Here is a 25,493-nt window from a genome sequence, read left to right as displayed (position 1 = left end):
CTCATAAAATGCCACTTTAGTTGTGAAACTCTCAATAGTGTCTTAGCAAAAGTAAAACATAAAAACAAAAACTCAACACATAGTTGCCAACAGTCCCAGGATTTTTTTGTCCCTGGAAATGTCCCTGAAAATCTTGTGTATATATATATATATATATATACACACACTCACACATACACACATACACACACATATATACAGATAGATGATAAATAGATATAGTGTATTATTTAAATATAATTAATTCCTAATGGAATATTGTTATTATTATTGAATGGGTTCACATATTATTTGTCTTTCTAATTTTGATGCTGTGTTGTAAAAATAACCATATGCCCAGAATGTGTTCCAGAGACTTGGTAGGTGTAAGAGCTCGGTGATGTAATCTGTATAATAAACTATGGATAAGTCGAATTTACTATTACTTTCAAATGGGTGTGTTTTTATTGCAGAACTGAGTGGGAGGAGCAGTTGAACAGTAGGTCGTCAATACTCCAGTAACCCGCTTGCTTGCTCTGCTGCAAAGTGTCCCTGGAAATTTTTTTGAAATGTTGGCAACTATGTCAACATATTACAAAATGGTGCACAGTTACAAAAAATAACCTTTCAAATACTATTTTTATTTATTAATAATGTAGGTATTGGACTCAATCCTAAAACTGTTTTTTTTAAAAAAAAAAAAAGATACTGGACCTATAACATTTATAGGAAATAAGGACTCCCATGCTGATCCAATGTGTCCCAAATACGGAAAAGTCTTTCTTTAAGGAATGCCATCAGTTGCTGGGACATTATAGAACCCTTAAAGCATGCATCAATTAATAAAATAAAACACAAATACTACCTTATTTACTGCACATAATGAAACTTTGCATTCTAAAATATTTACGCATTCAACAAGCGTACAATCACTGGAAAATAGGTTTGTGTTATGTGGTTGTGCATTAAAGCTAAATTTTTTTAATGTGACTTTAGTGGGAAACTAATGATAAGTCTCTATCTTATTTAGGGTTTCAAGGTGTCCAATATATAACTGGGGGGGGGGGCAGTAGCGGGTGAAGCCACGTCCCTGAAATGAGTTTTTGCAGGTTGGGATGTCTGAAAATGGCACAATAAATCATATTTTTGCATTCTCTATGGCTGATGTTTTACCATGCTTGAGTATTTTTGTGCTTTGCCTAAAACAGCATATAGTTTGTGTGGGAAACTAACAAAAAAATACCACACCACAAGGGCAAATTATTAAAACAACTTCAGCATAGGTGATGACAAGATTAAAGTTACAGTAAAATCAAAATTAAACTTTCATGATTCCGATAGATTATATCATTTTTAAAAACTATCCAATTAACTTTTTTTTTTTTTAAATCAATTTTGCTTAATTCTCTTGGTATCCTTTGCTAAAGAGTTACCCTAAGTGAGCTTAGAAGCGTGCATGTGTCATTAGCCATCAGGCAAGTGTTTGTAACTATATATAACATTATTTTAAACATTTTTTGCAAACTCCGCTGTCATAGAGTGTCTGTAGAATTATATGGCAGCAGTTTTTTAACTATGTATAACATTGCTATAAACATTGTTGCAAACACTGATGCTAGGTGCCTAAAGACAAGTGCATGCTCCTGAGCTCAACTACGGTTAATACAAATGAAAAGTCGTATAAAAAGCCACACTCCTAACCATATAGGTTTAATTTTGGCTTTACTGCCCCTTTAATACAGTTAATTTTCTGTTCAATTATAGGAAGATTGTAATTTTTTTTCAGAGCAGGACCTTCTCCTCTACCATTTTTTTTGTTTAGCTTCTCTGGAATATTTTGTCACTTTACGAAAAGGACAAAAATGGAATAATAGTTACCACACAGTAGATGACTGTTCCTTACAGGTGAGAGGGGCACCCGCTGAGGGCCCCAAACTATCAGATGTAAGGGTATAAAAAGGTGCAATGTTGCTCCTTTATTTTATTTATGAAGAAGTGTTTATGGTATTGTTAGGTGTAATATATACTGTACTGATATTGTCTATATAGGTAATAGTGGATTTAGTGACAGGAGTGGGGCTATACAAGGGGAGGGGAATAAGTGCGCTGGGCTGTGAAGCTGTGCAAATTTGTCTTGCCAAGGACCCTGCAAATGCTAAGGGTGTCCCTGGTTCCTTGGCATTAGTAAATTTAATATTTCTGTAATTTACCAAATACAGGATAAAACCAATAAGTACAGTTTATGGTCAGGTACATACACACCTGATGGAGACGCACTCTGATAAATAGCTGATTTGTTGTTTATGTCCTTAGCCCTCTTCATTCTAAGCATGGCCCGCACTTGAGCCTAGAAACAAAAGACATGCAACATGTTATAACCAGGTGGTTGGTGTTTTATATTCTGCTTGTGAATGTAACATTAAACTCTAAATACACCTCATGCACCTCTCTCTAATTATAAATGCAGCCCTTTTGGAACCTAGATTTCACTGTAGGTATCTGAGGGAGAGTTGCTAGACATAAGAATACACAGCTGCACTAAAATGTAGTGAAAGATAGATTTCAATACAGCGGCACCCATGACTAGAGGGAGATGGGAAATAACCTCAATACTATGTCCCTTTAAGAAAGTCTGGCCTAAGTATCTCCTGCATACCCCCCAACTGACCCGGATATTGCGGGATTGTTATGGTATTGGGAGTCTGCCCTAGGCAACTGCCTATATTGTTTAAAGTGAAGGTTAAGTTTTATACTTTCCAAGACATGAATGCATTAGTTAAGCTTACCCTAATGTAATCGCTAACTTTTTTTTCATTTTTTTTTTTTTTAATAATGTTTTATTAGGTTTTTCAAGAAATATTAAAGACAACAGTACGACCAATGGCGTACTTCAAATACAGGTACACAAATGCATGTATAAATACAATATTAAGATACCTAGTGAGTGAACAGAACATCAAGATAAACATGGTATTGTGGATCCCAGCACTCCTACATACTCCTGGAGGAGTTAGCTGGATCCATCTATATAATTCAATAATAAATGGGAAGTAGGAGGGCCATAAAACTTAAATAAAAGGGATACGGGCTTGTGTAGGTAGGGGGGGCACTGACCCTCTCTACGGGCTAAGGCGGACTATCCTAGGTCTCAAAGTTGGGGAGCCATAGTTTATCAAAGCTACATTTCCAATCTGACCATATTAATTCGAAAAAATCAGATTTTCCCATATTGTAATATATGTTTTTTTTTCCATTGAGTAGATGTATGCCATTAGGGAAACAACATCTGACCATGTAGGAGGACACATTCTCTTCCATGCTCTGGCTATGGAAAGTTTAACAGCTGAGAAAAGATATATACAGAGCGTGCCATGATGTCTGGGTAATTTGCATGTTCCTCTGGGGTCCTGGGGAGGGGGATTCCCATGTGTGTTAGTGTGGTAAAGCACTTCACCCAGAGTGGTTTAAGTTTAGGGCAACTCCACCAGATATGGGTCATGTCTCCTATGTGGGCACAGTCCCTCCAACAGAACGGGGAGACCATGGGGAAAAGTGTGGCTAACCTAGCTGGGACATAATACCAGTACATGAGAAGTTTAATGTAAGTTTCGTATATAGTGACACAATGTAATACTTTTTTCGTGAGCAGGAGTGTGCGGTGCCAATCTTTAGTAGGAACTGACACGTTTAACTTCTGTTCCCACTTAAGAATGTGTGGGGCTTTATCAACAGGAGTCGCGCCTTTCATCAGAGTGTAGGGAAAGCGGTTTGCCTATTCAGAGTCCCTGCTGCCACCTAGCTTCCCATATTGATGACTGGCGTGAGGATGAGGGTTTAAAGCCCCATCTGGATTAGAGGCTGATTACTCTGATGTATTCGAAAGTCATGTATGATTGGATGGGTAAGGGGCTATCTATTTGAGTTAGTTCCACATAGGATCCTTGGGAGGTCATAGACCATAAGTCCTCTACTTTTAAGATACCCAAATTAGCCCAGGAAACTGGGTGTGAGTCCGGCAGGCCTGTTAGGAGGCCGGTGATCGAAGTTATTGGGGACAGCTAAACACCTGTTTATAGTAATTGTTCCCAAGCTGCTAGGCATTCTTGGATTACTGGATTCATTACGCTAAGGAGTCTCCTACAGTGTGGAGGTGTCCATATTAAGTCCCTCAGGGACAGGTTGTATGGTAGAGAGGCCTGTTCAATGCTCCTCCATTTACTATCTAGATATGGACGGGGAGGCCACTCCCCCATCCCTTCTAGGATACTGCAAACATTTATGGGCTATGCAAGGGGTTTGCCTTGCCAGATATATTTGGTACATGCACTCTGAAGCTGCAGGAGAAGAGACTGAGGGACCCTAATAGGTAGAAATCTGAAGACATATGCCAATTTAGGAAGATAGCTCATTTTAAAGGCATTAATACGATCTAACCATGATACCATTTTAACATTCCACTTCCGACCTAGGGACCGGAGTTCCGAGAGTAGGGGCTTGTAGTTATCGTCTAACATTCGGGGGAATTAATTAGATATTTTAATGTCCAGATGGGAGATATGGGAGTTGTTAACTATAAATTTGTATCTGTTGTGTAGGCATTTGGAGACATCTTCAGGAAACCCTTGCACATATATTTTGGATTTGTTGTGATTCAGTTTATAATAAGAGAGGGCGCTAAATGTCTCCAACAGGGATAGGAGTTTGGGTATCGTTTGTATGGGTTTGGAGGTGAAGATGGTGTGCGTCGTACCCTGGAGTGTAACTCCCACAATATCCCTATCCTCTCTGATAGCGGCAGCTAGGGGTTCAATCGCCAATGCAAAAAGGATGGGGGAGAGGGGGCAGCCCTGACGTGTGCCGTTGGAGATGGGAAAAGGCGAAGAGCTAAACCCTAGGCCCCTGACCAAGGCCGTGGGAGCAGAATACAGCGCCTTCACCGCTTGGATAATCTGTGTCATGGTGTCCAGAACTCTCCACAAGTATTCCCAGCGGAGCCGGTCAAAGGCCTTCTCTGCTTCAAGGGAGAGTACGGCTAAGGTCCTATTCAACCTCCCAGCTTCACATAGGATGTTCAGCAACCTCCTGGTGTTATCCGGGCCTTCCCTTCCTGGAACAAAGCCTACTTGGTCCGGGTTGATAAGGGTAAGTAGTAGTCTTGCTAATCTATTGGCTAATATCTTAGCGTAAATTTTAACATCTGTGTTATTAAGTGATATCGGTCTGTAGTTAGTACATAAAGTTGGGTCCTTGTTAGGTTTGGGTAGGGTAATGATAGAAGCCTCGAGGAACTCACCCCTAAATTTGTCCTCCTCCATCGCTAAATTGAAGAATCTGGTAAGGGTGGGTAGGATTTCGTGCAGGAATATTTTGTAAAATATTGCAGTGAAGCCATCTGGGACAGGGGCCTTAAGGGATTTCAGATTTTTAATTACCCGTTTGGCTTCCTGACATGTGATAGGAACATCTATAAGTTCCTTTTGTGCTTCATCCAGGGTGGGGAGTTTCAGGGAATGTGAGTACGGGCTCTGAAGGGGACTGTACAAATCTTGGATATTGTATAGTGAGGAGTAATAATCACTAAACTGCTGGCCAATTAAAGAGGGTAGTCTGATGGCTCGTGTGCCCTGTTTAAGCTCATGAATACGTGACGCGCCCCTGCGCTGTCTGATTTTATTAGCGATAATGGTGTCTGCTGTATTGCCTTTCAAGTACATTAACTGTTTTCATTTAAAAAGATTACTTTGGGTGTTTCTAAATTCTAATTGACAAATGTGCTTTCAAAGGTCCTTGACCTCCTTTTTCATGTCTGTGGTGTCTGAGATGTGTCGTTGAAGTTTTAGGGAGCGTAGCCGAGAATGTGCTTGACATAGGGAGAGGCCCGCCTGTTTCCATAAATGAGTACGTATAAATAGACCTTGAGTAGTGGCTTTAAATGCCCCCCAAATCGTGTCTTCACGAATCTCGGGAGAATCATTAATTTGTAGTATAAATGTTATGTCCTTCCTGAGTTCTTCTCTGAAGGGGATGTCTGCCAAGAGATGGTGGGGCAGTCTCCATGTGGGTCTAGATCTGGTGGTGTGTTTAGAATTTAGGTCCATTATGACCTGGTCATGGTCAGACCAAGGACATGTATGTATACTCGTGGACTGTACAAGGTCTAGAATATCAGGGTGGCAGAAAAAGTAGTCAAGTCTAGAGAATGTGGAGTGAGGGTGAGAGAAATGGGTGTAGTCTTTGTCAGAGGGGTGAAGGGACCTCCATATGTCGAAATAATTAAACTTGGTCATAAGCCCTGTAAATCTGCCGCTCAAGGAGTCTGGAGGCACCGCTGCTCCAGACTCCCAGCTATGTGAAGCTGGGAGGTTGAATAGGCCCTTCGCTGTGCTCTCCCTTGACGCAGAGAAGGCCTTTGAGAGTGTGTCTTTTTCCTGTCTAGACCATTATCCCACACCATATTCAGGTCGCCCATCAGAATCACCCTACCTTGTTTGAACTGTTCAACTTTATTCAAAATCTTCCTCAGGTATCTAGTCTGATGTGAGTTTGGTAAGTAGATGGAAACTAAAGTATAGGCAACATGAACAAATAAGAATGAGGTACCTCGCTTGAGGGGCCCTAATCACCTGGAGGGGTTTGAAAGCTACCCTTTTGTGAACCAATGAGTATGAGGCTACCTCGATGACAGGGAAGTCATGGGAAATGTACGTGGGAGGATTATCAGCAAGTAAGTGTGTTTCTTGGAGAAAGGCCACATCGGCCTTATGGAAACATAGGGATCTGGCAAGAAGGCTCCTCTTACCCACCGTGTTCAAGCCTCTAACATTGTGGGTGAGGAACCTGAGGGAAGACATTTATGGGTCTGTATCCTATATCACCCTGTTCGGGGTAGCGGCCTGGATCAGGGGCACAGGGGATGGGAGGGGAGGAAAGGGATTCGGAAGAGGGGAAAAGGGAAAGGAGGGGAGGGGGGATTGGTGGAAGTAGTCCACCTAAGTAGGACCCTGATGTGGGTCCTGAAGTGAGGGGGGGGGGGAGCTAATGAGAAATGAAGGGGTTAAGGGTGAGAAAGTCAGCCCCGCTCTCATATATACAGAACAATCAGGCAAACAATGTAAACAAGCCTATTTAACTGGAACCAACATAAAATACAATATAGTGAGAACTTAGTGTAAACTCAAATGCGTCCCTTCTCGAGGATATGAAGGGTTCTCTGGTCAGTAGGATCGTAGGTCCCAATAATTAGACCTTGCTCCCAAGTATCTCTCCACATTATAAATAATATAAACTATCTAATCTAACTGAGATAGGCATTGCATTCAACATAATGTAAGTCTGGCTTAGTATTAGTAATGTCCACATTGTCGTAATCAGGTGATGTTCAAGTCGGAAGGGCCTGCAGCCTTATTTGAGGATCCGGAGCACCTGGTTTTTAGCGTTTAGGGCCCCAGTCTTTAGAGGACCACTCAGGAGCAGATGCCCGTAGCTTAGAGGGAGGTGCTGGCCCTTGTTTGTCCGGCTCAATCAGGATACCCCAGTTTGCCAGGAGAGTGTTGCCCAAAGAAGGGGAGGAAACAACATGTGTTTTATTATCCTTGAGATTATGAGCTTGGTAGGTTAGCCCCATCTATATTTAATGTTGGCTTTCCTAAGTTGCAGCGTCAGGGGGGCATATAGTCTCCTCTGTTGTAATGTATGAGCTGATAAATCCGGCAGAAGTTGAATATCCTTAAAAGGGTCTGGGAGTGTGGGTTTGCTAAATGCAGCCTGCATCAATCGGTCTTTGAATGTGAAATGATGGAAACACACCACCACATCCCTAGGTTTATCTGAGGCAATTGATCTTGGTCTTAGGGCTCTGTGAGCCCTCTCCATAACATGTGAATTACCCTCTAGTGGGCCCAACAGTTCTGAAAACAGTGACTTGAGGAAATCTTGCAGTTCGCCGGATGATACGCGTATATCTCTGAAGCGGATATTGTTCCTCCTGGCTCTGTCCTCCACGTCCGCCAACTTCAGTTCTAGCTGGGTTATTTGCTCCGCTAGATTCTCGGTGTAGGAAAGCAGGTTGGAGTGGTCAGAGACCAAATCATCTTGCTGCCATTCCAGAGTGTCCACCATATCTCCAATTTCTGCTATGTCCTTCTGCAACTCTGCTGAGCTACGCTGGATTTCTGGAGAAATTGATTTGGTTTGAGCTGCAAGCATTTTTTTCATGGTATTTTAAGTGATATAATGTTGCAGGTGGGCTGTGGATTGTGTGCTCCACTGAGATCCTTCATCTTGAGAATCCTGATCACTACACATTCTCGCACTCTGGACAGAGCCCGTAGGTCGCTGAGAGAAGTGGTCCAGGACTGTTTTCTTGACCCCTGAGGGGGTTTGGGGGCGCCTCCTTGAAGAGTGTGGCATTTTAGATCGGGGCATAGGGAGCACAAGTTAGATATATCTAAGCCTGTCTATTCTAGAGCATGCGAGAAGCATAGACATCCAGTGATGAGAGAGCGGGGCTGAAGACCACTTATGATTATAATTTAGGTCATTTCACATATGAGGCCTCCTAATGTAATTATAAGTTTACAGCTAACTCCACAGACCCCCGCGCACCTCAGGAAAAAGGGGATACGACCGTAAAGAAGGGGAAAGGGAAAGTGGAAGTGACGAACCCAGACAAGCTGGGCCGGAAAGGGGGAGGCGCGAGGGGGCCCAGCAGTAACAATCACCACTAATGAGACTCTCAATTTAGCACAAATTAAATATACAACAGAGCAATACAATTTACACAGAGCCAGAAAAATAAAACAGTTATATCACATCGCACCTCAGATGCTCTTTTTAAGGCAGTCAACTGATGTACCGGCAGTGTATTAATAACTATGTGCAAGTTAAAGGCAGTTCCTCAGACCAAATGTTATTGAGCAGGCTTAGTGATAAAGTTCCAACGCCCAAAAGCGCCACTTGTAATAGGTATGTGAAAACAGCTGTGCAGAGTGTGGCCCCTCTTATTAGAGGCTATTTAAAGTGTATGGGCCTAGTAAAGGTTTTGGCGCCCCTCCGGAGTGGGTAGGGAGCGGCTCTGGCTGACTACAGGCTCATCAGGCCTAAGAAAAGTGGTTGAACTGTCCAATGGACCTTGAGACAAAGATGCAGGGTGTCTCTGTACTGCTGAGGTGGACTCTAGGGCTCTTAGAAGATGGGCTATTAATTAATGTTTTGAGTCGTGACTTGGAGCAGTGTAAAAGGGAGCCTCAGAGTGTGTTTGGGCCTGAGTTGTGGGCTAGGGTTAATAGGTAGTCAGGCCAGAACCTCCCCTGGAGCCCCGGTGCAGTTACCGGAGAGGCTGTGCCACGTGTGTGCAGTGGGGATACGGCCTCCTGTCTCATGGCTCTGTTTACGCTTACCCCTGCCAAGCTGTCAGTCAGAGTGCGGATCGTGTCAGGGAGTCTGCACCAAGGTAGATGTAGACTTGCGGCAGACTTACTACTTTGGCGCTCCACGCCACTCCCTCTGTTAAGGCCGCAGACAAGATGGCGGCCGTTCACAACACTTTCTTCAGTGCTGAAAATTGTCTGGTCTCCCTATCAGCTGCTCCGTTCGGTAGACAAAGATCTTCCGGGCAGGTAAAGTAAGGTGGTTAGGCATTGTGTGGCGCCCAGGACCTCCGTGTTTATTACCTGGTGTGGTCGGATCGCTTTTTCCAGAGACCTCAGTGCTTCTAATGCATCCGATACTAGGCGCACCCGTTCCTGGCAACTGAGGTGGTGAGCTCAACTCCGGAGCGGAGCCACGACCCTCCGGAGTCGTGGATGTTCACTCGGTCTCGTGGGTATTGGCCAGGTCTCAACAAGCAAGTGGCGGGTGTGTAGACTGAGAGTGGGTCCTGGGAAAATGCAGACCGGGTTGTCCGGTATCAGAGCTTCAGCGTCAGGAACCAGGGTTGAAATATTAGATCCCAGTGGTCAAGTGCAATAAAAAAAAAATAGAAAAAGAGTTGTGCTTTTGACCACTTTTAACCACTTTTTTGGTTAAGAAACTGCTCGTTTTTGCAGAGCTTCCTCACTGTGCTGCCTTTCCGTTCAGCGGTTAACTCCGCCCCTTTTTTATGTTGAAGATTTCTATATTGATATCTCACTACCGATGTCTGACATCTCCCAGATATTACTTTCTTCTTTTCTTGTTTTTGACGTATAGAGCGGTCCCACCCGCTTTCTATGTCAGCCCAGAGTGCGTTCACGAGGCTTCGTGAAACAGTGCATGCGCCAATCGTGATCTCAATGTCTTCTGCGCAAGTGCGATTCTGAGTCTTATTGGGATTCCTGGATCTTGCCAGTACGCATGCGCTAATCGTGAGCGCGCGTGGATGCAAAGATGAGCGAGAGAACAATCGCGCATGCACACAGGCTAAAGTAGGCGGGTGACGTGTGCTGACGGCTGCCTAATGGCCAGAATTTCAGTTGTTTGATTAAGAAACGTGATCAGCAGAAAAAAACGGGTTGCATTAGTGTACACTCACAAATAGATAAATAATGGACATAACTTTGTTTTTACATCGATTGATCAAGATTCATGAATGAAAGTCCTATTTAATTTGGTAGATTACTGATATCCTGGATTGTGATAATGGTAACTTTGCTTTCACCTTAAAGAAACCTGGTAATCAATGAAAGAGCAACGGTAAAACATAGTAAACTATTTTTTATTTTTGCATTTAAAAGGGTTAAAGGGACATGAAATACAAAAATTGTCTTTTATGATTGAGATAGACAATACAGTTTAAAAAAAAAATCTAATTTACTTCTATTATTAAATTTGCTTTGTTCTCTTGTTATTCTTTTTTTTTAGATATCTAGATAGCTAGTATAGACATGCCTGAAGCACTACATGACAGGAAATATTGCTGCCATCTAGTGCTTTTACTAATGCATAACATTATTGCAAAACTGCTGTCATAAAGTGAAGGCGCTAGCGAGAACCCCAACTCATAACCAATTGTTGCGCCAATCAGAGCAGGCATGATCTGATTGGTCCGTTCCATCTTCACTATCTATTTTTGCCTTCACCTGGGAGGTTCAAGGGGGACGAAGCCCCCCTCATAAACTTTATTCCCCAAGGTTTCACTTGGGGTGGATGCCAGAGGATCGGTAGGGTGCCCCCTAACTGTCCAGGCAGAGGAAAAAAACAAATATTGAAGAAGGGTGAATTACAGTGCCCATCTGATTGGCCCGTGTCTCTGTGAGGGGCAGGATGCACAACCAATTAGATGAATGGTTCATGTGCTCCCTAGCGCCTTGTGTCATAAAGTGCTGCAGATGTGCACACTCCTAAACTTACCTTACTGCTTTTCGACAAAGGATAACAGGAAAACAAAGATGGTAGAAGTAAAATGGAAATTTGTTTAAAATTATATATTCTATCTGAATCATAAAAGAAAGATATTGGGTTTTATGTCCCTTTTTTTTTTTTTATAACTTTTATTTACAACCAGCAGTATACACAAAAAAAAGGTTTAAGTCTACATCTTACGCCACGCAGGGCCCGATGTTTCCAAGGTAACATGGCATACAGTAAATCAGATAATATTAAAAAACAAAAATAAGATATTAATTTTATCAATTTCTCACAAGGTTATGCCATTACATCAAAAAGTAACGTATATATTGCTGGGGATTTTTTGGATTTTTATCCCTCATACATCACCTCAAAAACTAAAACCAATCAGAATATAACTCAACAAAACCATATAAAAAAAGGAGAAAGAAAAAAAAGAAAAAGAAAAAGGGGTTTAATCTCTGCCTTTCTCCCCATCTACCAAATTCCCAAAAGAACAATCTCAGAGTTTTTAAAAGGAAAAATCAAATAATCTATTTCTATCTCCTGAAGTGTCTTTATGAATATTGCCCATTTAATGAAAAAATTCCTTATATCTGACTCCTTATCAATATTAGTATCTTTTTGTTCCAATACACATTGCTTTTTTAAATAATTTCTGACTTCAGGAATCGTCGGCAAGGCTCTGGATTTCCATTTTTTGCAAATCAAATATCTAGAAGCTAAGATGGACAGATTTATTATTTTTTCATTAGCCTGAAAGTTACTTTCTGTGGGTAAGCAGAATATGATTTGGTACAATGATAAGGTCAATGTTTCTATCTTTAGTGTAGTTTTAAGCCAATATTCTAATTTTTTCCAAAAGTCTCTTATTTTTGGACAATGCCAGAACATGTGGGTCAGATTCGCCGCTGGGTAAGAACACTTGGGGCATTTATTAAATTCTTGATTGTGGACTCTGAGACCTTTCTCCGGGGTGAAATATGCCCTATGGAGAAGCTTTAAATGCGCCTCCCTCCAGGTGGCTGACAACGTAGTTCTTGCTACTTTGTTAATTGATAATTGAAAGGTCTTTGACTCGATATTAATCTGGGAGACTAAGGTATTCCATGCCGTTGCCATGTTGTCCAGAATAGGGGCACCTTTACTGGCCCCAAGTATGTGGTAACATGGAGCTATGGACATACATCCAATTTTATTAAGAGTTAACCAATTTTCCAATTTGCCCAGCTCCCAGCACCATCCTGCCTCCTCAGTTACTTCTCTAATGAAATGTCGTATTTGCAAATATGCAAAAAAATCTTTATTAGGGAGGTTGAATTCTGCTTTCAGTTCCGCAAACGTCTTAACACATTTTCTGTCTTTTTCTATTAAATAGTGCACTCTGTTGAGACCGCTATTATGCCACCTGTTGAAGACTTCTGAGTTTATGCCTGCTGGAAATCGCGGATTCCCTATCAAAGGGAGAAAATTTGATACTGTGGTGTTCAATGAGAGAAGCTTGGCTATTTTCCACCAAGCCTTCATCGGATTTAGTATAGTTTTGAGACCTTTAATCTCTGATGGGAGATCCTTAAATGAGGAGTGTATCATAGCTACAGGGAGATATGGTTTGCATATGTTTAGTTCGAGCTCATTATTTAAGATATAATTTTTGGTAAAGATCCAATCAGCTACTATGCGAGCTAAGAAACTAAGGCCTAGATTTAGAGTTCGGCGGTAGCCGTCAAAACCAGCGTTAGAGGCTCCTAACGCTGGTTTTGGCCGCCCGCTGGTATTTGGAGTCAGTGATTAAAGGGTCTAACGCTCACTTTTCAGCCGCGACTTTTCCATACCGCAGATCCCCCTACGCCATTTGCGTAGCCTATCTTTTCAATGGGATCTTTCTAACGCCGGTATTTAGAGTCGTTTCTGCAGTGAGCGTTAGAGCTCTAACGACAAGATTCCAGCCGCCTGAAAATAGCAGGAGTTAAGAGCTTTCTGGCTAACGCCGGTTTATAAAGCTCTTAACTACTGTACCCTAAAGTACACTAACACCCATAAACTACCTATGTACCCCTAAACCGAGCTCCCCCCACATCGCCGCCACTCGATTCAAAATTTTAACCCCTAATCTGCCGACCGCCACCTACGTTATACTTATGTACCCCTAATCTGCTGCCCCTAACCCCGCCGACCCCTATATTACATTTATTAACCCCTAATCTGCCCCCCACAACATCGCCGCCAGCTACTTAAAATAATTAACCCCTAATCTTCCGACCGCAAAGCGCCGCCACCTACGTTATCCCTATGTACCCCTAATCTGCTACCCCTAACACCGCCGACCCCTATATTATATTTATTATCCCCTAATCTGCCCCCCTCAACGTCGCCGACACCTGCCTACACTTATTAACCCCTAATCTGCCGAGCGGACCGCACCGTTACTATAATAAAGTTATTAACCCCTAACCCGCCTCACTAACCCTATCATAAATAGTATTAACCCCTAATCTGCCCTCCCTAACATCGCCGACACCTAACTTCAATTATTAACCCCTAATCTTCCGATCGGAGCTCACCGCTATTCTAATAAATGGATTAACCCCTAAAGCTAAGTCTAACCCTAACACTAACACCCCCCTAACTTAAATATAATTTTAATCTAACGAAATAAATTAACTCTTATTAAATAAATTATTCCTATTTAAAGCTAAATACTTACCTGTAAAATAAATCACAATATAGCTACAATATAAATTATAATTATATTATAGCTATTTTAGGATTAATATTTATTTTACAGGCAACTTTGTAATTATTTTAACTAGGTACAATAGCTATTAAATAGTTAAGAACTATTTAATAGTTACCTAGTTAAAATAATAACAAATTTACCTGTAAAATAAATCCTAACCTAAGATATAATTAAACCTAACACTACCCTATCAATAAAATAATTAAATAAACTACCTACAATTACCTACAATTAACCTAACACTACACTATCAATAAATTAAATAAACACAATTGCTACAAATAAATACAATTAAATAAACTAGCTAAAGTACAAAAAATAAAAAAGAACTAAGTTACAGAAAATAAAAAAATATTTACAAACATAAGAAAAATATTACAACAATTTTAAACTAATTACACCTACTCTAAGCCCCCTAATAAAATAACAAAGCCCACCAAAATAAAAAATTCCCTACCCTATTCTAAATTTAAAAAGTTACAAGCTCTTTTACCTTACCAGCCCTGAACAGGGCCCTTTGCGGGGCATGCCCCAAGAATTTCAGCTCTTTTGCCTGTAAAAGAAAACATACAATACCCCCCCCCCCCCAACATTACAACCCACCACCCACATACCCCTAATCTAACCCAAACCACCCTTAAATAAACCTAACACTAAGCCCCTGAAGATCTTCCTACCTTGTCTTCACCATACCAGGTTCACCGATCCGTCCTGGCTCCGATATCTTCATCCAACCCAAGCGGGGGCTAGACATCCACTGAAGAAGTCCAGAAGAGGGTCCAAAGTCTTCCTCCTATCCGGCAAGAAGAGGACATCCGGACCGGCAAACATCTTCTCCAAGCGGCATCTTCTATCTTCTTCCATCCGGTGCGGAGCGGGTCCATCTTGAAGCAGGCGACGCGGATCCATCCTCTTCTTCCGATGTCTCCCGACGAATGACGGTTCCTTTAAGGGACGTCATCCAAGATGGCGTCCCTCGAATTCCGATTGGCTGATAGGATTCTATCAGCCAATCGGAATTAAGGTAGGAATTTTCTGATTGGCTGATGGAATCAGCCAATCAGAATCTAGTTCAATCCGATTGGCCGATCCAATCAGCCAATCAGATTGAGCTCGCATTCTATTGGCTGATCGGAACAGCCAATAGAATGCGAGCTCAATCTGATTGGCTGATTGGATCAGCCAATCGGATTGAACTTGATTCTGGTGTCGGCGATGTTAGGGAGGGCAGATTAGGGGTTAATACTATTTATGATAGGGTTAGTGAGACGGATTAGGGGTTAATAACTTTATTATAGTAGCGCTCAGGTCCGCTCGGCAGATTAGGGGTTAATAAGTGTAGGCAGGTGTCGGCGACGTTGTGGGGGGCATATTAGGGGTTAATAAATATAACATAGGGGTCGGCGATGTTAGGGCAGCAGATTAGGGGTACATAGGGATAACGTAGGTTGCGGCGGTTTACGGAGCGGAAGATTAGGGGTTAAAACTGTAATGCAGGGGTCAGCGATAGCGGGGGCGGCAGATTAGGGGTTAATAAGTGTAAGGCTAGGGGTGTTTAGACTCGGGGTACATGTTAGAGTGTTAGGTGCAGACGTAGGAAGTGTTTTCCCATAGGAAACAATGGGGCTGCGTTAGGAGCTGAACGCGTTTTTTTTCAGCTCAAACAGCCCCATTGTTTCCTATGGGAGAATCGTGCACGAGCACGTTTTTGATGCCGGCCGCGTCCGTAAGCAACTCTGGTATCGAGAGTTGCATTTGCGGTAAAAATGCCCTACGCTCCTTTTTTGGAGCCTAACGCAGCATTTGTTTTAACTCTCAATACCAGAGTTAAATTTATGGTGCGGCCAGAAAAAAGCCCGCGGAGCGTTAACAGCCCTTTTACCGCCGAGCTCTAAATCTAGGCCTATGGTTGTAAAATCTGATATTTGGTAATGCTAAGCCTCTATATTCCCGTGGTGTGGCAAGTTTCGCAAGAGATATTTTGGGTCTTTTCTTTTGCCATATAAACTGTCTGATTGCAGTATTGAGTAGACGGACGTCTTTTTCTAAAATAATTAATGGTACATTTTGGAGAATGTACAAAAGTTTCGGAAGGAGGGTCATTTTGAATAGTTCTACTCGACCTGATATTGATAACGGTAAGTCCTGCCAGAGCTTAAGTTTCTCCTTGATATTAGTTAGCACAGGATATATGTTTATTTTATAAAGGTCCCCTATATTGTATGGAATATGAATACCTAGATATTTGAAGGAATCTATGACTACCTTAAAAGGAATATCTGAAATAGAGGTGTTATTTTTCCTTAGCCAGAGTATTTCGAATTTTGATTTGTTCACCTTGTAACCTGAAAAGGAGCCAAAGTGGTCAATTATTTGAATAAGTTTAGGTATATTTAGCTCGGAGTTGGATAGATAGATCAAAAGATCGTCAGCATATAGCCCAACTTTCATCTCACAATTTCTGATTCTTATGCCATTAAGAGATTTCCTTATCATAATTGCTAATGGCTCGATGGCTATGTCAAACAGAAGCGGAGAGAGAGGGCATCCCTGGCGCGTGCCTCTGCCTATAGTAATCGGGAGAGAGATGATATCATTTATTATTAGATTTGTGTGAGATTGGTTATGTAAATTTTCTATGAATTTAAGAAAATTGCCAATGATACCGAATTTTGTTAGAGAAGTTGTTATATGGCTAAAAATTACCAAGTCAAATGCTTTTTCTGCATCAATTGACAGGATAGCCAAGTCCGGGAGGCCCTCTCTCTCCGCCGCTATAGAGGATGAGTTCTGAATATAATCTAAAGTGACAAGGAGCTCTCGGATCTTTGCCGCTGAGTTACGTTTATTTAGGAATCCTGCTTGGTCCGTGTGTATTATTTTTGCTAAAATGTCTTGTAATCTATTTGCTAAAATGGAAGATAAGATTTTATAATCTGAATTCAATAACGCAATTGGTCTATATGACTCTTTTTGCGTGGGATCTTTCCCTGGTTTTAAGATCAAAGTAGTATAGGATGCAGAAAAAGAAGGTGAAACTGGTTCATTATCAATATAGATATTATTGTATAGATTTCCTAAGTAGAGTGCTATATCTGTTGATAAAATCTTATAAAATTCGTTTGGTAGTCCGTCCGGACCAGCTGTTTTGTTAGCGGCAAGTTTAAGAATTATTCTCTCTATTTCTCCCTTTGTAATAGGAGAGTTAAGGCTGGTAATTTCTTCAGCCGAGACTATTGGATATGCAATTTTGCTCCAAAAGTTAGAAGCTTTCTCTATGTCATAACCTTTACATGTATATAAGTCTTGGAAATAGTTAAAAAATATATTGGAGATTTCCTCCTGCTTCAAAAATTGTTTCCCTTTATGTTGGAGCTTTTCAATAAAGGGTTATTTTCCTTCGTTTTTAACCAATTTAGCCAACATTTTTCCGGATTTATTACCAAATCTATATAGCTTGGCCTGTAGTCTAAGGTCCTTGTGAGTTTCTTGCGTCATTATAAAGGTATCTCTGGCGCTTTTAGCGCGAACATATTTTGCCCAGTTTAGGGGAGATTTTTCAAGTAAATAGCGGTTATAAGAGCTAATCAATGAGTTAATCATTTCCTTTTCTCTTGTTCTCATTTTCTTTGTTAAAATAGATATATAAGAGATAATTTCACCTCTGAGCACTGCCTTTGCAGTTTCCCAGAATATATTCGGGCGCTGTATGTAGCTACTATTGAAACTAGCATATTCAAGGAATTTATTTCTGAGCCAATTTTTGAATTTTAAATCTGTGGTTAGATAATAAGGGAAAAAAAATCGGGAAAGTTTGGGTTTTGATTGATCTAAATAAAGCTCAAGAAATATAGGCCCGTGATCTGATAAAAGGATCGGCATTATACCAGCTTTTATTCGTGTTGTAGATATGTGTTCATCAATTAAGAATAGGTCGATCCTAGAAAGGGTCTTGTGGGCTTTAGAGAGGCAGGTATAGTCCTGGGTGCTGGGGTTCTGTACTCTCCAGATGTCACGTAGCGCTAGATTTTGCTTAATTTTACTGATCAATTTAGAGTCAAGGTTATCTTTTTTCTGCTTTAACTGTTTAGCATTTCTTCTAAATCTATCTAAAGGGCACTGTGGTGCCATGTTGAAGTCTCCTCCTAGAATCAAATGACCTTCGCTAAGTAACAGGAGTTTAGACTGAATGAGATTCCAGAATTCAGGATCATTAGTATTTGGTCCATATACATTGCAAAGTGTATAAATCACTTGTGCCACTTTTAACTTAACCAGTACAAATCTCCCTCCGGAGTCGGTCTCAGAGTACAGGATCTCCGTTTGTGATCTTTTCCCAATTAATATGGCCACACCCCTTTTTTTCCCAACACTTGGGGCAGCAATTACTTCCTTAACCCACGCCTTCTTTAACTTAAGAGATTCTTCTAGGTTTAAATGCGTTTCTTGTAAAAATCCTATATCTGCTTGTGCCTTATTCAGATGGGCAAGGATCGCCTTTCGTTTAATAGGTGTTGATATCCCCCCCACATTCCAAGATATTATTTTTAATTTATCTGTCTTTTGCATTGTTTATATATAAGGTATCAATGGGCGGAGGGAGAGGAAGAGAGGGGAGGAGAGAGAAGGGAGATACAAAACAACAACGCAAAAAAAAAAAAAAAATTAAATTGAAAAAAATCAATTTTTTACATACACTGAACGCCTTATCCCCTTCCCAAGGGGATTCCCCAATTTTAGGACCCATCTTCTTGCTTTATATATGATAGACTTGAAAGAGAAAGAAGCAGAGCCAAGAGATAAGAAAGGAAGACCTACACTAATCCTCAATCCATCAATGTGAGTCTAAGCTTAATGTGTTAAAAAATGTCTCAGCAATTTGAGCATCTTCAAATAAGTGTATTGAGTCTTGTACTGTAACTCTGAGTTTGGAGGGGTATATTAAGGTAGCTCGATAGCCATTTTGTATGAATTTAGTGCATATTGGTGCAAGCTCTCTTCTCTTGGCAGCTGTATCAGCCGAGAAATCTTGAAAGATCAAGATCCTGGTGTTTTCTATAAGGATTGGTTGATTTTTGTGAAAGTGTTGTATTAACATGTTCTTATCCTGGTAGTTAAGTAGTTTGGCTATAATAGGCCTTGGATGTGTGTTATTCTTGTTGTCTGGGCGGGGGTTACCTAATCTATGTGCTCTCTCCACAACAATCGGATGGTAAGTTGATGGGATTTTTAAAGCCTTGGTAAGCGTGTCTGATATGAAGGAGCCTAAATTCTCAAATTGCTTTTCCTCTGGAAGACCTATTATTCGGATGTTATTTCTTCTGGAGCGGTTTTCCAAGTCCTCCAGTCTATCATATATTTTCTGCAAATTACTGCTCACCTTCTCAAGTTTAGAATTTTGTGTTGTTGTAAAATCTTCCAAATCAGAGACCCTCTGCTCAACTTCTTGCAATCTATTAGAGAATTGCCTTACCTCTTGGGTTAATAAAGAAATGTCTTGTTTTATTTCTGTCCTGAGGGTGTCAAACTTGGGTGTGAGGGCGTCTGAGATACAGGCGACCAGATTCTGTATATTAGTAGGGTCTTGTGAGACTAAATTATGAGGTATGGGAGATGGTACTTCAGTAATGGGTTCTGGAGGATTCTTAGGTTTCCTATCCCTGTGTCTAGCGGCCATAATCGGAGAGGGTGTTTTAGATGAATTAGAAAGAAATTTGTCCATGTGCAGAGTGTCTTTAGGTGAGAGTGAAGGAAGGCGTTTTCTTTTTCCTATTCTCTTTCCTTTCTCTTCTCAAAACGCTTATAGTGAAAAATGGATAGGGGATAGTGATAGTGCAAAAAAAAGGGGTACGTAATTATCAGTGAAAATAAACCCCGGTAAAAAATACTGCGGGGGGAGGAGGGGGGGGGGAGTGTGTGTGATGGTGTGTGGTGAGTGATATTAGGGAAAAAGGAAAAAATATTTATGTGTGTTAGGGCACATTAGACAGGAGTTTGGTAAGGGTTAAGGAAAAAAGGGAGGGATATTTACTTAAATTGAGATCTTCTGCTCCTCGTTTACACTATGGAGGAAAATATGAAATATCAGGGTTTAATCTGGACAATTATTTGCTATTTAAGTGGGGAATGAAATAAATGTTTACATAGGTTCTTTTTATTAGTGCCTGTACTTAAGTTGTGGCTATACTTGTCAAGAAGGAGAGAGCCTATATATGAGATGCATGGCTCAGTCTCATCAAGTAATTATCATTTGGTTAGAAAATGCAATATCTGTTTAGCTTGGTCCTTTCTATCAACACATATATTTCGTTCGTTTTTTAAGGAAAAGGGATGCCTCGCCTAACAGAGATGTGTTTTAGTTCTTTTTGTTGATTTGTTATTAGGGCTAGAAACAGACTATTTTTACTGATGATTTTAATTGTATCAGCTTGTGCTTATAAAACAGTCATCCTAACTACCATTGTGTATTTTTTGGGCAGACAAAAAAAGCAAAAAAAAAAAAAAAGCAGTATATTACCACAACAATACATATAATTCAGGCTTTGTTAAGCATATAAAAGCAGCAATTTTATAATCCTTAATTTCTATCAAAGTTGAGAGTGGTTGATAGCCACCTTAGCTATTTCAACCTATGCTACTGATTTATACAGGCTAAGTATATATATACAAAGAAAACAACTTTGAGCAGCTATATATCAGAAAATGAGAGGTAGTTTAAGTTACTTCAAGGAAATTTGATATATGCAAAATTAATGATGAAAGTGTCAATTAATTACCCCTATTTTCTTTTCCTTTTTACCTCTTATTTATCTCCTCTTACCCTTCTTAACTCTGATCGTTACCACCTTCTTAGTAAATGACAGCCTGAGTAAGTCAGCGTCTACATATAGGCAGGGAGAGAGGAGTGGAAAGGGAAGATAAGTAATAGTTATATTTTACCAAGGGGGGATATAAAACTGGTAACCCTACCAGGGTTATACAAATTAGCACACAGCCAATATGATTTCTTCACCTTGCCCCTTCGTAGCCTTCCTAAATTATCTTAGTAGTTGTGCCCACTTATACTTGCTTTGTGTGGTTTTAATTACTTAATATCTACTTATTTAAAGCAGAAACATGTACATTTTCTTAGTGATAACAAATCCTGTGTAGTTGAACATAATCTAAAACATTATGCATAACAGATAACCAAGTATTTTATACTGCTAATTAGGGAAAGGCTCAGTTATGTTGTGCCCATATACAGAATTTTTTGGGCAGTTTTCCGTGGCTAGATTGGGGTTTTAAGAAAAGAGTTGAAAAGTCTGATGCTTATCAATCAATTGGCCCCTTAGCACTGTACTCCTCAGTTTTCATCCGTTGCCTCTATTCCCAATAAGTGGATCAAACTTTTAAGCCACTCCAAACGGCGATATTTCTGATAGAGGGGTAAGGAAAATAATGGCCAACAAAGTTCAGATGGAAATGTCTGCTTTCAAAATTGATTAAAATATGGAGCCGTTTCTTGCAAAGTATATATACAAAGAAAAATGTCAAGTTATGGCATAGAAGTATATTATACTTTACCAACTTCTGTCCAGTTGCTTAGATGAGAAGTGTGGTCTCTTTGAGACGCCTAGCCCCCTCACGCAGCACCGGTGGGAGGGGGGTGGCAGATGTGCTGAACCGACAGAGTATCGAGATTTTAGCCTCAGAGCCCCAGCGTGTACACTGAGGAGAAGCAGTAGCTCGTTCCCTATAGACAGCCGAACAGGCGGAGTGATCCAGGCCCCTCACGCAGCACCGGTGGGAGGGGACCCCTGAACCAATGAGGGACGGTAAGCCTGATGATGTTTCGCTCCTCTTACTTGCCACTGAAGATACAACGAGCCGTGGGGCCAATACAGCCCACTGGAAACACAGAGGAGGCCCAGCAAGCGAACGGCTCTCGCTCCCGGGCCAGAGAGCCAGCAAGGTAGTCAGAGCAGAGTCCTTCACAAGCCTCGCCAGGTAGACTCTTTTTTTCCCCCAGTTTTTCAGCGATTTGGCAGGGTTTTAAGCACAGAATGTCTCCGTCCGAAAAGAGACAGCAGGTGTCAAGTAGGCTTCGCCTCTGAACTCTATAGCTGGAGTAGTAGTGCACCCGGGATAGGTATAGGCTTCCTGCCCGTAGTGGACTGATATGTATGAGGGTTTAGTGCAGCAGAGGTATTTGTTAAACAAACCTCGTCTTCCCACTTCTTTCTCTTTGCAGTGTGGGTTGTAATTGTACTTGAGTGTTTCTTTGAATCTTTACCAAAATGAGTTCAGTGAGATATGAGTCCTTGCGGCTGCTGACCTTTGCCGCTTAGTGCGTTGGTGAGGCACTCTTTAGGTTCCAGTGATGGTGATATTCAGCTTACAAGCCGCCCAAGGTCTGAAGGGTTTGGGCGCAGAATTCTCGCCAACAGGCTTGTAGGGAAGGTAATCAGGACAGGTGCTTCACACGACCACGCACCTGAGCTCCTCCTCCGGAACCTCCCTCAAGAGAATACCTAGAGAATCGGTTTTATGTCCCTTTAAAGGGATACTAAACCCAAATTATTTATTTCATGATTCAGATAGAGCAGGCAATTTTAAGCAACTTTTTAATTTACCCCTATTATCAATTTTTCTTCGTTCTTTTACTATCTTTATTTGAAAAAGCAGGAATATAAGCATAAGAGCCGGCCCATTTTTGGTTCAGAACCTGGGTAGCGCTTGCTGATTGGTGGCTAAATGTAGCCACCAATCAGCAAGCGCTTCCCAGGGTACTTAACCAAAAATGGGCCGGCTCTTAAGCTTACATTCCTGCTTTTCAAATAAAGATACCAAGAAAACAAAGAAAAAATTAGCCACCAATGAGCAAGCGCTACATAGTTGCTGAACCAAAAATGGGCTGGCTCTTAAGCTTACAATTCTGCTTTTTCAAATAAAGATAGCAAGATAACAAAGAAAAATTGATAATAAGAGTAAATTAGAAAGTTGCCTGCTCTATCTAAATCATAAACTAAAAAATATGGGTTCAGTGTCCCTTTAAGTGAAAGGTGTTTCAATTTAAAATTAAGCTAACAGGAAGAGCATAATTGTATTCTAAAACTTTTCTGCTCATAGGTTGGTAGAGACGACTCCCACAAAGAAAAATGGTTTATTCAGCACAAAAACATAGTGCATAATAAAAAGAAAAAAAAGGACTGTAATACAATTTGAAGCATCCTCTTTTAGATGGAACAGGGAAAATGTTTGAGTATCATGTCCCTTTAAAAAACAGAATTTATGTTTACCTGATAAATTACTTTCTCCAACGGTGTGTCCGGTCCACGGCGTCATCCTTACTTGTGGGATATTCTCTTCCCCAACAGGAAATGGCAAAGAGCCCAGCAAAGCTGGTCACATGATCCCTCCTAGGCTCCGCCTTCCCCAGTCATTCGACCGACGTAAAGGAGGAATATTTGCATAGGAGAAATCATATGATACCGTGGTGACTGTAGTTAGAGAAAATAAATCATCAGACCTGATTAAAAAACCAGGGCGGGCCGTGGACCGGACACACCGTTGGAGAAAGTAATTTATCAGGTAAACATAAATTCTGTTTTCTCCAACATAGGTGTGTCCGGTCCACGGTGTCATCCTTACTTGTGGGAACCAATACCAAAGCTTTAGGACACGGATGATGGGAGGGAGCAAATCAGGTCACCTAGATGGAAGGCACCACGGCTTGCAAAACCTTTCTCCCAAAAATAGCCTCAGAAGAAGCAAAAGTATCAAATTTGTAAAATTTAGTAAAAGTGTGCAGTGAAGACCAAGTCGCTGCCTTACATATCTGATCAACAGAAGCCTCGTTCTTGAAGGCCCATGTGGAAGCCACGGCCCTAGTGGAATGAGCTGTGATTCTTTCAGGAGGCTGCCGTCCGGCAGTCTCATAAGCCAATCTGATGATGCTTTTAAGCCAAAAAGAGAGAGAGGTAGAAGTTGCTTTTTGACCTCTCCTTTTACCAGAATAAACAACAAACAAGGAAGATGTTTGTCTGAAATCCTTTGTAGCCTCTAAATAGAATTTTAGAGCACGAACTACATCCAAATTGTGCAACGAACGTTCCTTCTTTGAAACTGGATTCGGACACAAAGAAGGCACGACTATCTCCTGGTTAATATTTTTGTTAGAAACAACTTTCGGAAGAAAACCAGGTTTAGTACGCAAAACCACCTTATCTGCATGGAACACCAGATAAGGAGGAGAACACTGCAGAGCAGATAACTCTGAAACTCTTCTAGCAGAAGAAATTGCAACCAAAAACAAAACTTTCCAAGATAATAACTTGATATCAACGGAATGTAGGGGTTCAAACGGAACCCCCTGAAGAACTGAAAGAACTAAATTAAGACTCCAAGGAGGAGTCAAAGGTTTGTAAACAGGCTTGATTCTAACCAGAGCCTGAACAAAAGCTTGAACATCTGGCACAGCCGCCAGCTTTTTGTGAAGTAAAACAGATAAAGCAGAAATCTGTCCCTTCAAAGAACTTGCAGATAATCCTTTCTCCAAACCTTCTTGAAGAAAGGATAGAATCTTAGGAATTTTTATCTTGTTCCATGGGAATCCTTTAGATTCACACCAACAGATATATTTTTCCATATTTTATGGTAGATCTTTCTAGTTACAGGCTTTCTGGCCTGAACAAGAGTATCAATGACAGAATCTGAGAACCCTCGCCTTGATAAAATCAAGCGTTCAATCTCCAAGCAGTCAGTTGGAGTGAGGCCAGATTCGGATGTTCGAACGGACCTTGAACAAGAAGGTCCTGTCTCAAAGGTAGCCTCCATGGAGGAGCCGATGACATATTCACCAGATCTGCATACCAAGTCCTGCGTGGCCACGCAGGAGCTATCAAGATCACCGATACCCTCTCCTGTTTGATCCTGGCTACCAGCCTGGGAATGAGAGGAAACGGTGGGAACACATAAGCTAGGTTGAAGCTCCAAGGTGCTACTAGTGCATCCACTAGAGTCGCCTTGGGATCCCTGGATCTGGACCCGTAGCAAGGAACCTTGAAGTTCTGACGAGACGCCATCAGATCCATGTCTGGAATGCCCCACAATTGAATTATTTGGGCAAAGATTTCCGGATGGAGTTCCCACTCCCCCGGATGAAATGTCTGACGACTCAGAAAATCCGCTTCCCAATTTTCCACTCCTGGGATGTGGATTGCAGACAAGTGGCAGGAGTGAGTCTCCGCCCATTGAATTATTTTGGTCACTTCTTCCATCGCCAGGGAACTCCTTGTTCCCCCCTGATGGTTGATATACGCAACAGTCGTCATGTTGTCTGATTGAAACCGTATGAATTTGGCCTTTGCTAGCTGAGGCCAAGCCTTGAGAGCATTGAATATCGCTCTCAGTTCCAGAATATTTATCAGGAGAAGAGATTCTTCCCGAGACCAAAGACCCTGAGCTT

At 41.2% G+C, this 25,493-nt stretch overlaps 1 protein-coding gene across 2 annotated transcripts in view; it reads right to left on the bottom strand.

Moving 5' to 3' along the window:
- Positions 1-25,493, bottom strand: part of LOC128642851 (multidrug and toxin extrusion protein 1) — a 466,573-nt gene that overhangs the window by 5,110 nt on the left and 435,970 nt on the right. For both annotated transcript variants that reach the window (XM_053695697.1, XM_053695698.1), the window contains one exon: positions 2,242-2,326. In XM_053695697.1, the coding sequence (XP_053551672.1) occupies positions 2,242-2,326 (85 nt within the window). The remainder of the gene's footprint in view (positions 1-2,241; positions 2,327-25,493) is intronic.

The sequence above is a fragment of the Bombina bombina genome, chromosome 12 (genome assembly GCF_027579735.1).
Source record: "Bombina bombina isolate aBomBom1 chromosome 12, aBomBom1.pri, whole genome shotgun sequence".
NCBI lineage: Eukaryota > Metazoa > Chordata > Amphibia > Anura > Bombinatoridae > Bombina > Bombina bombina.
This window is presented reverse-complemented; position numbering and strand designations above follow the sequence as displayed.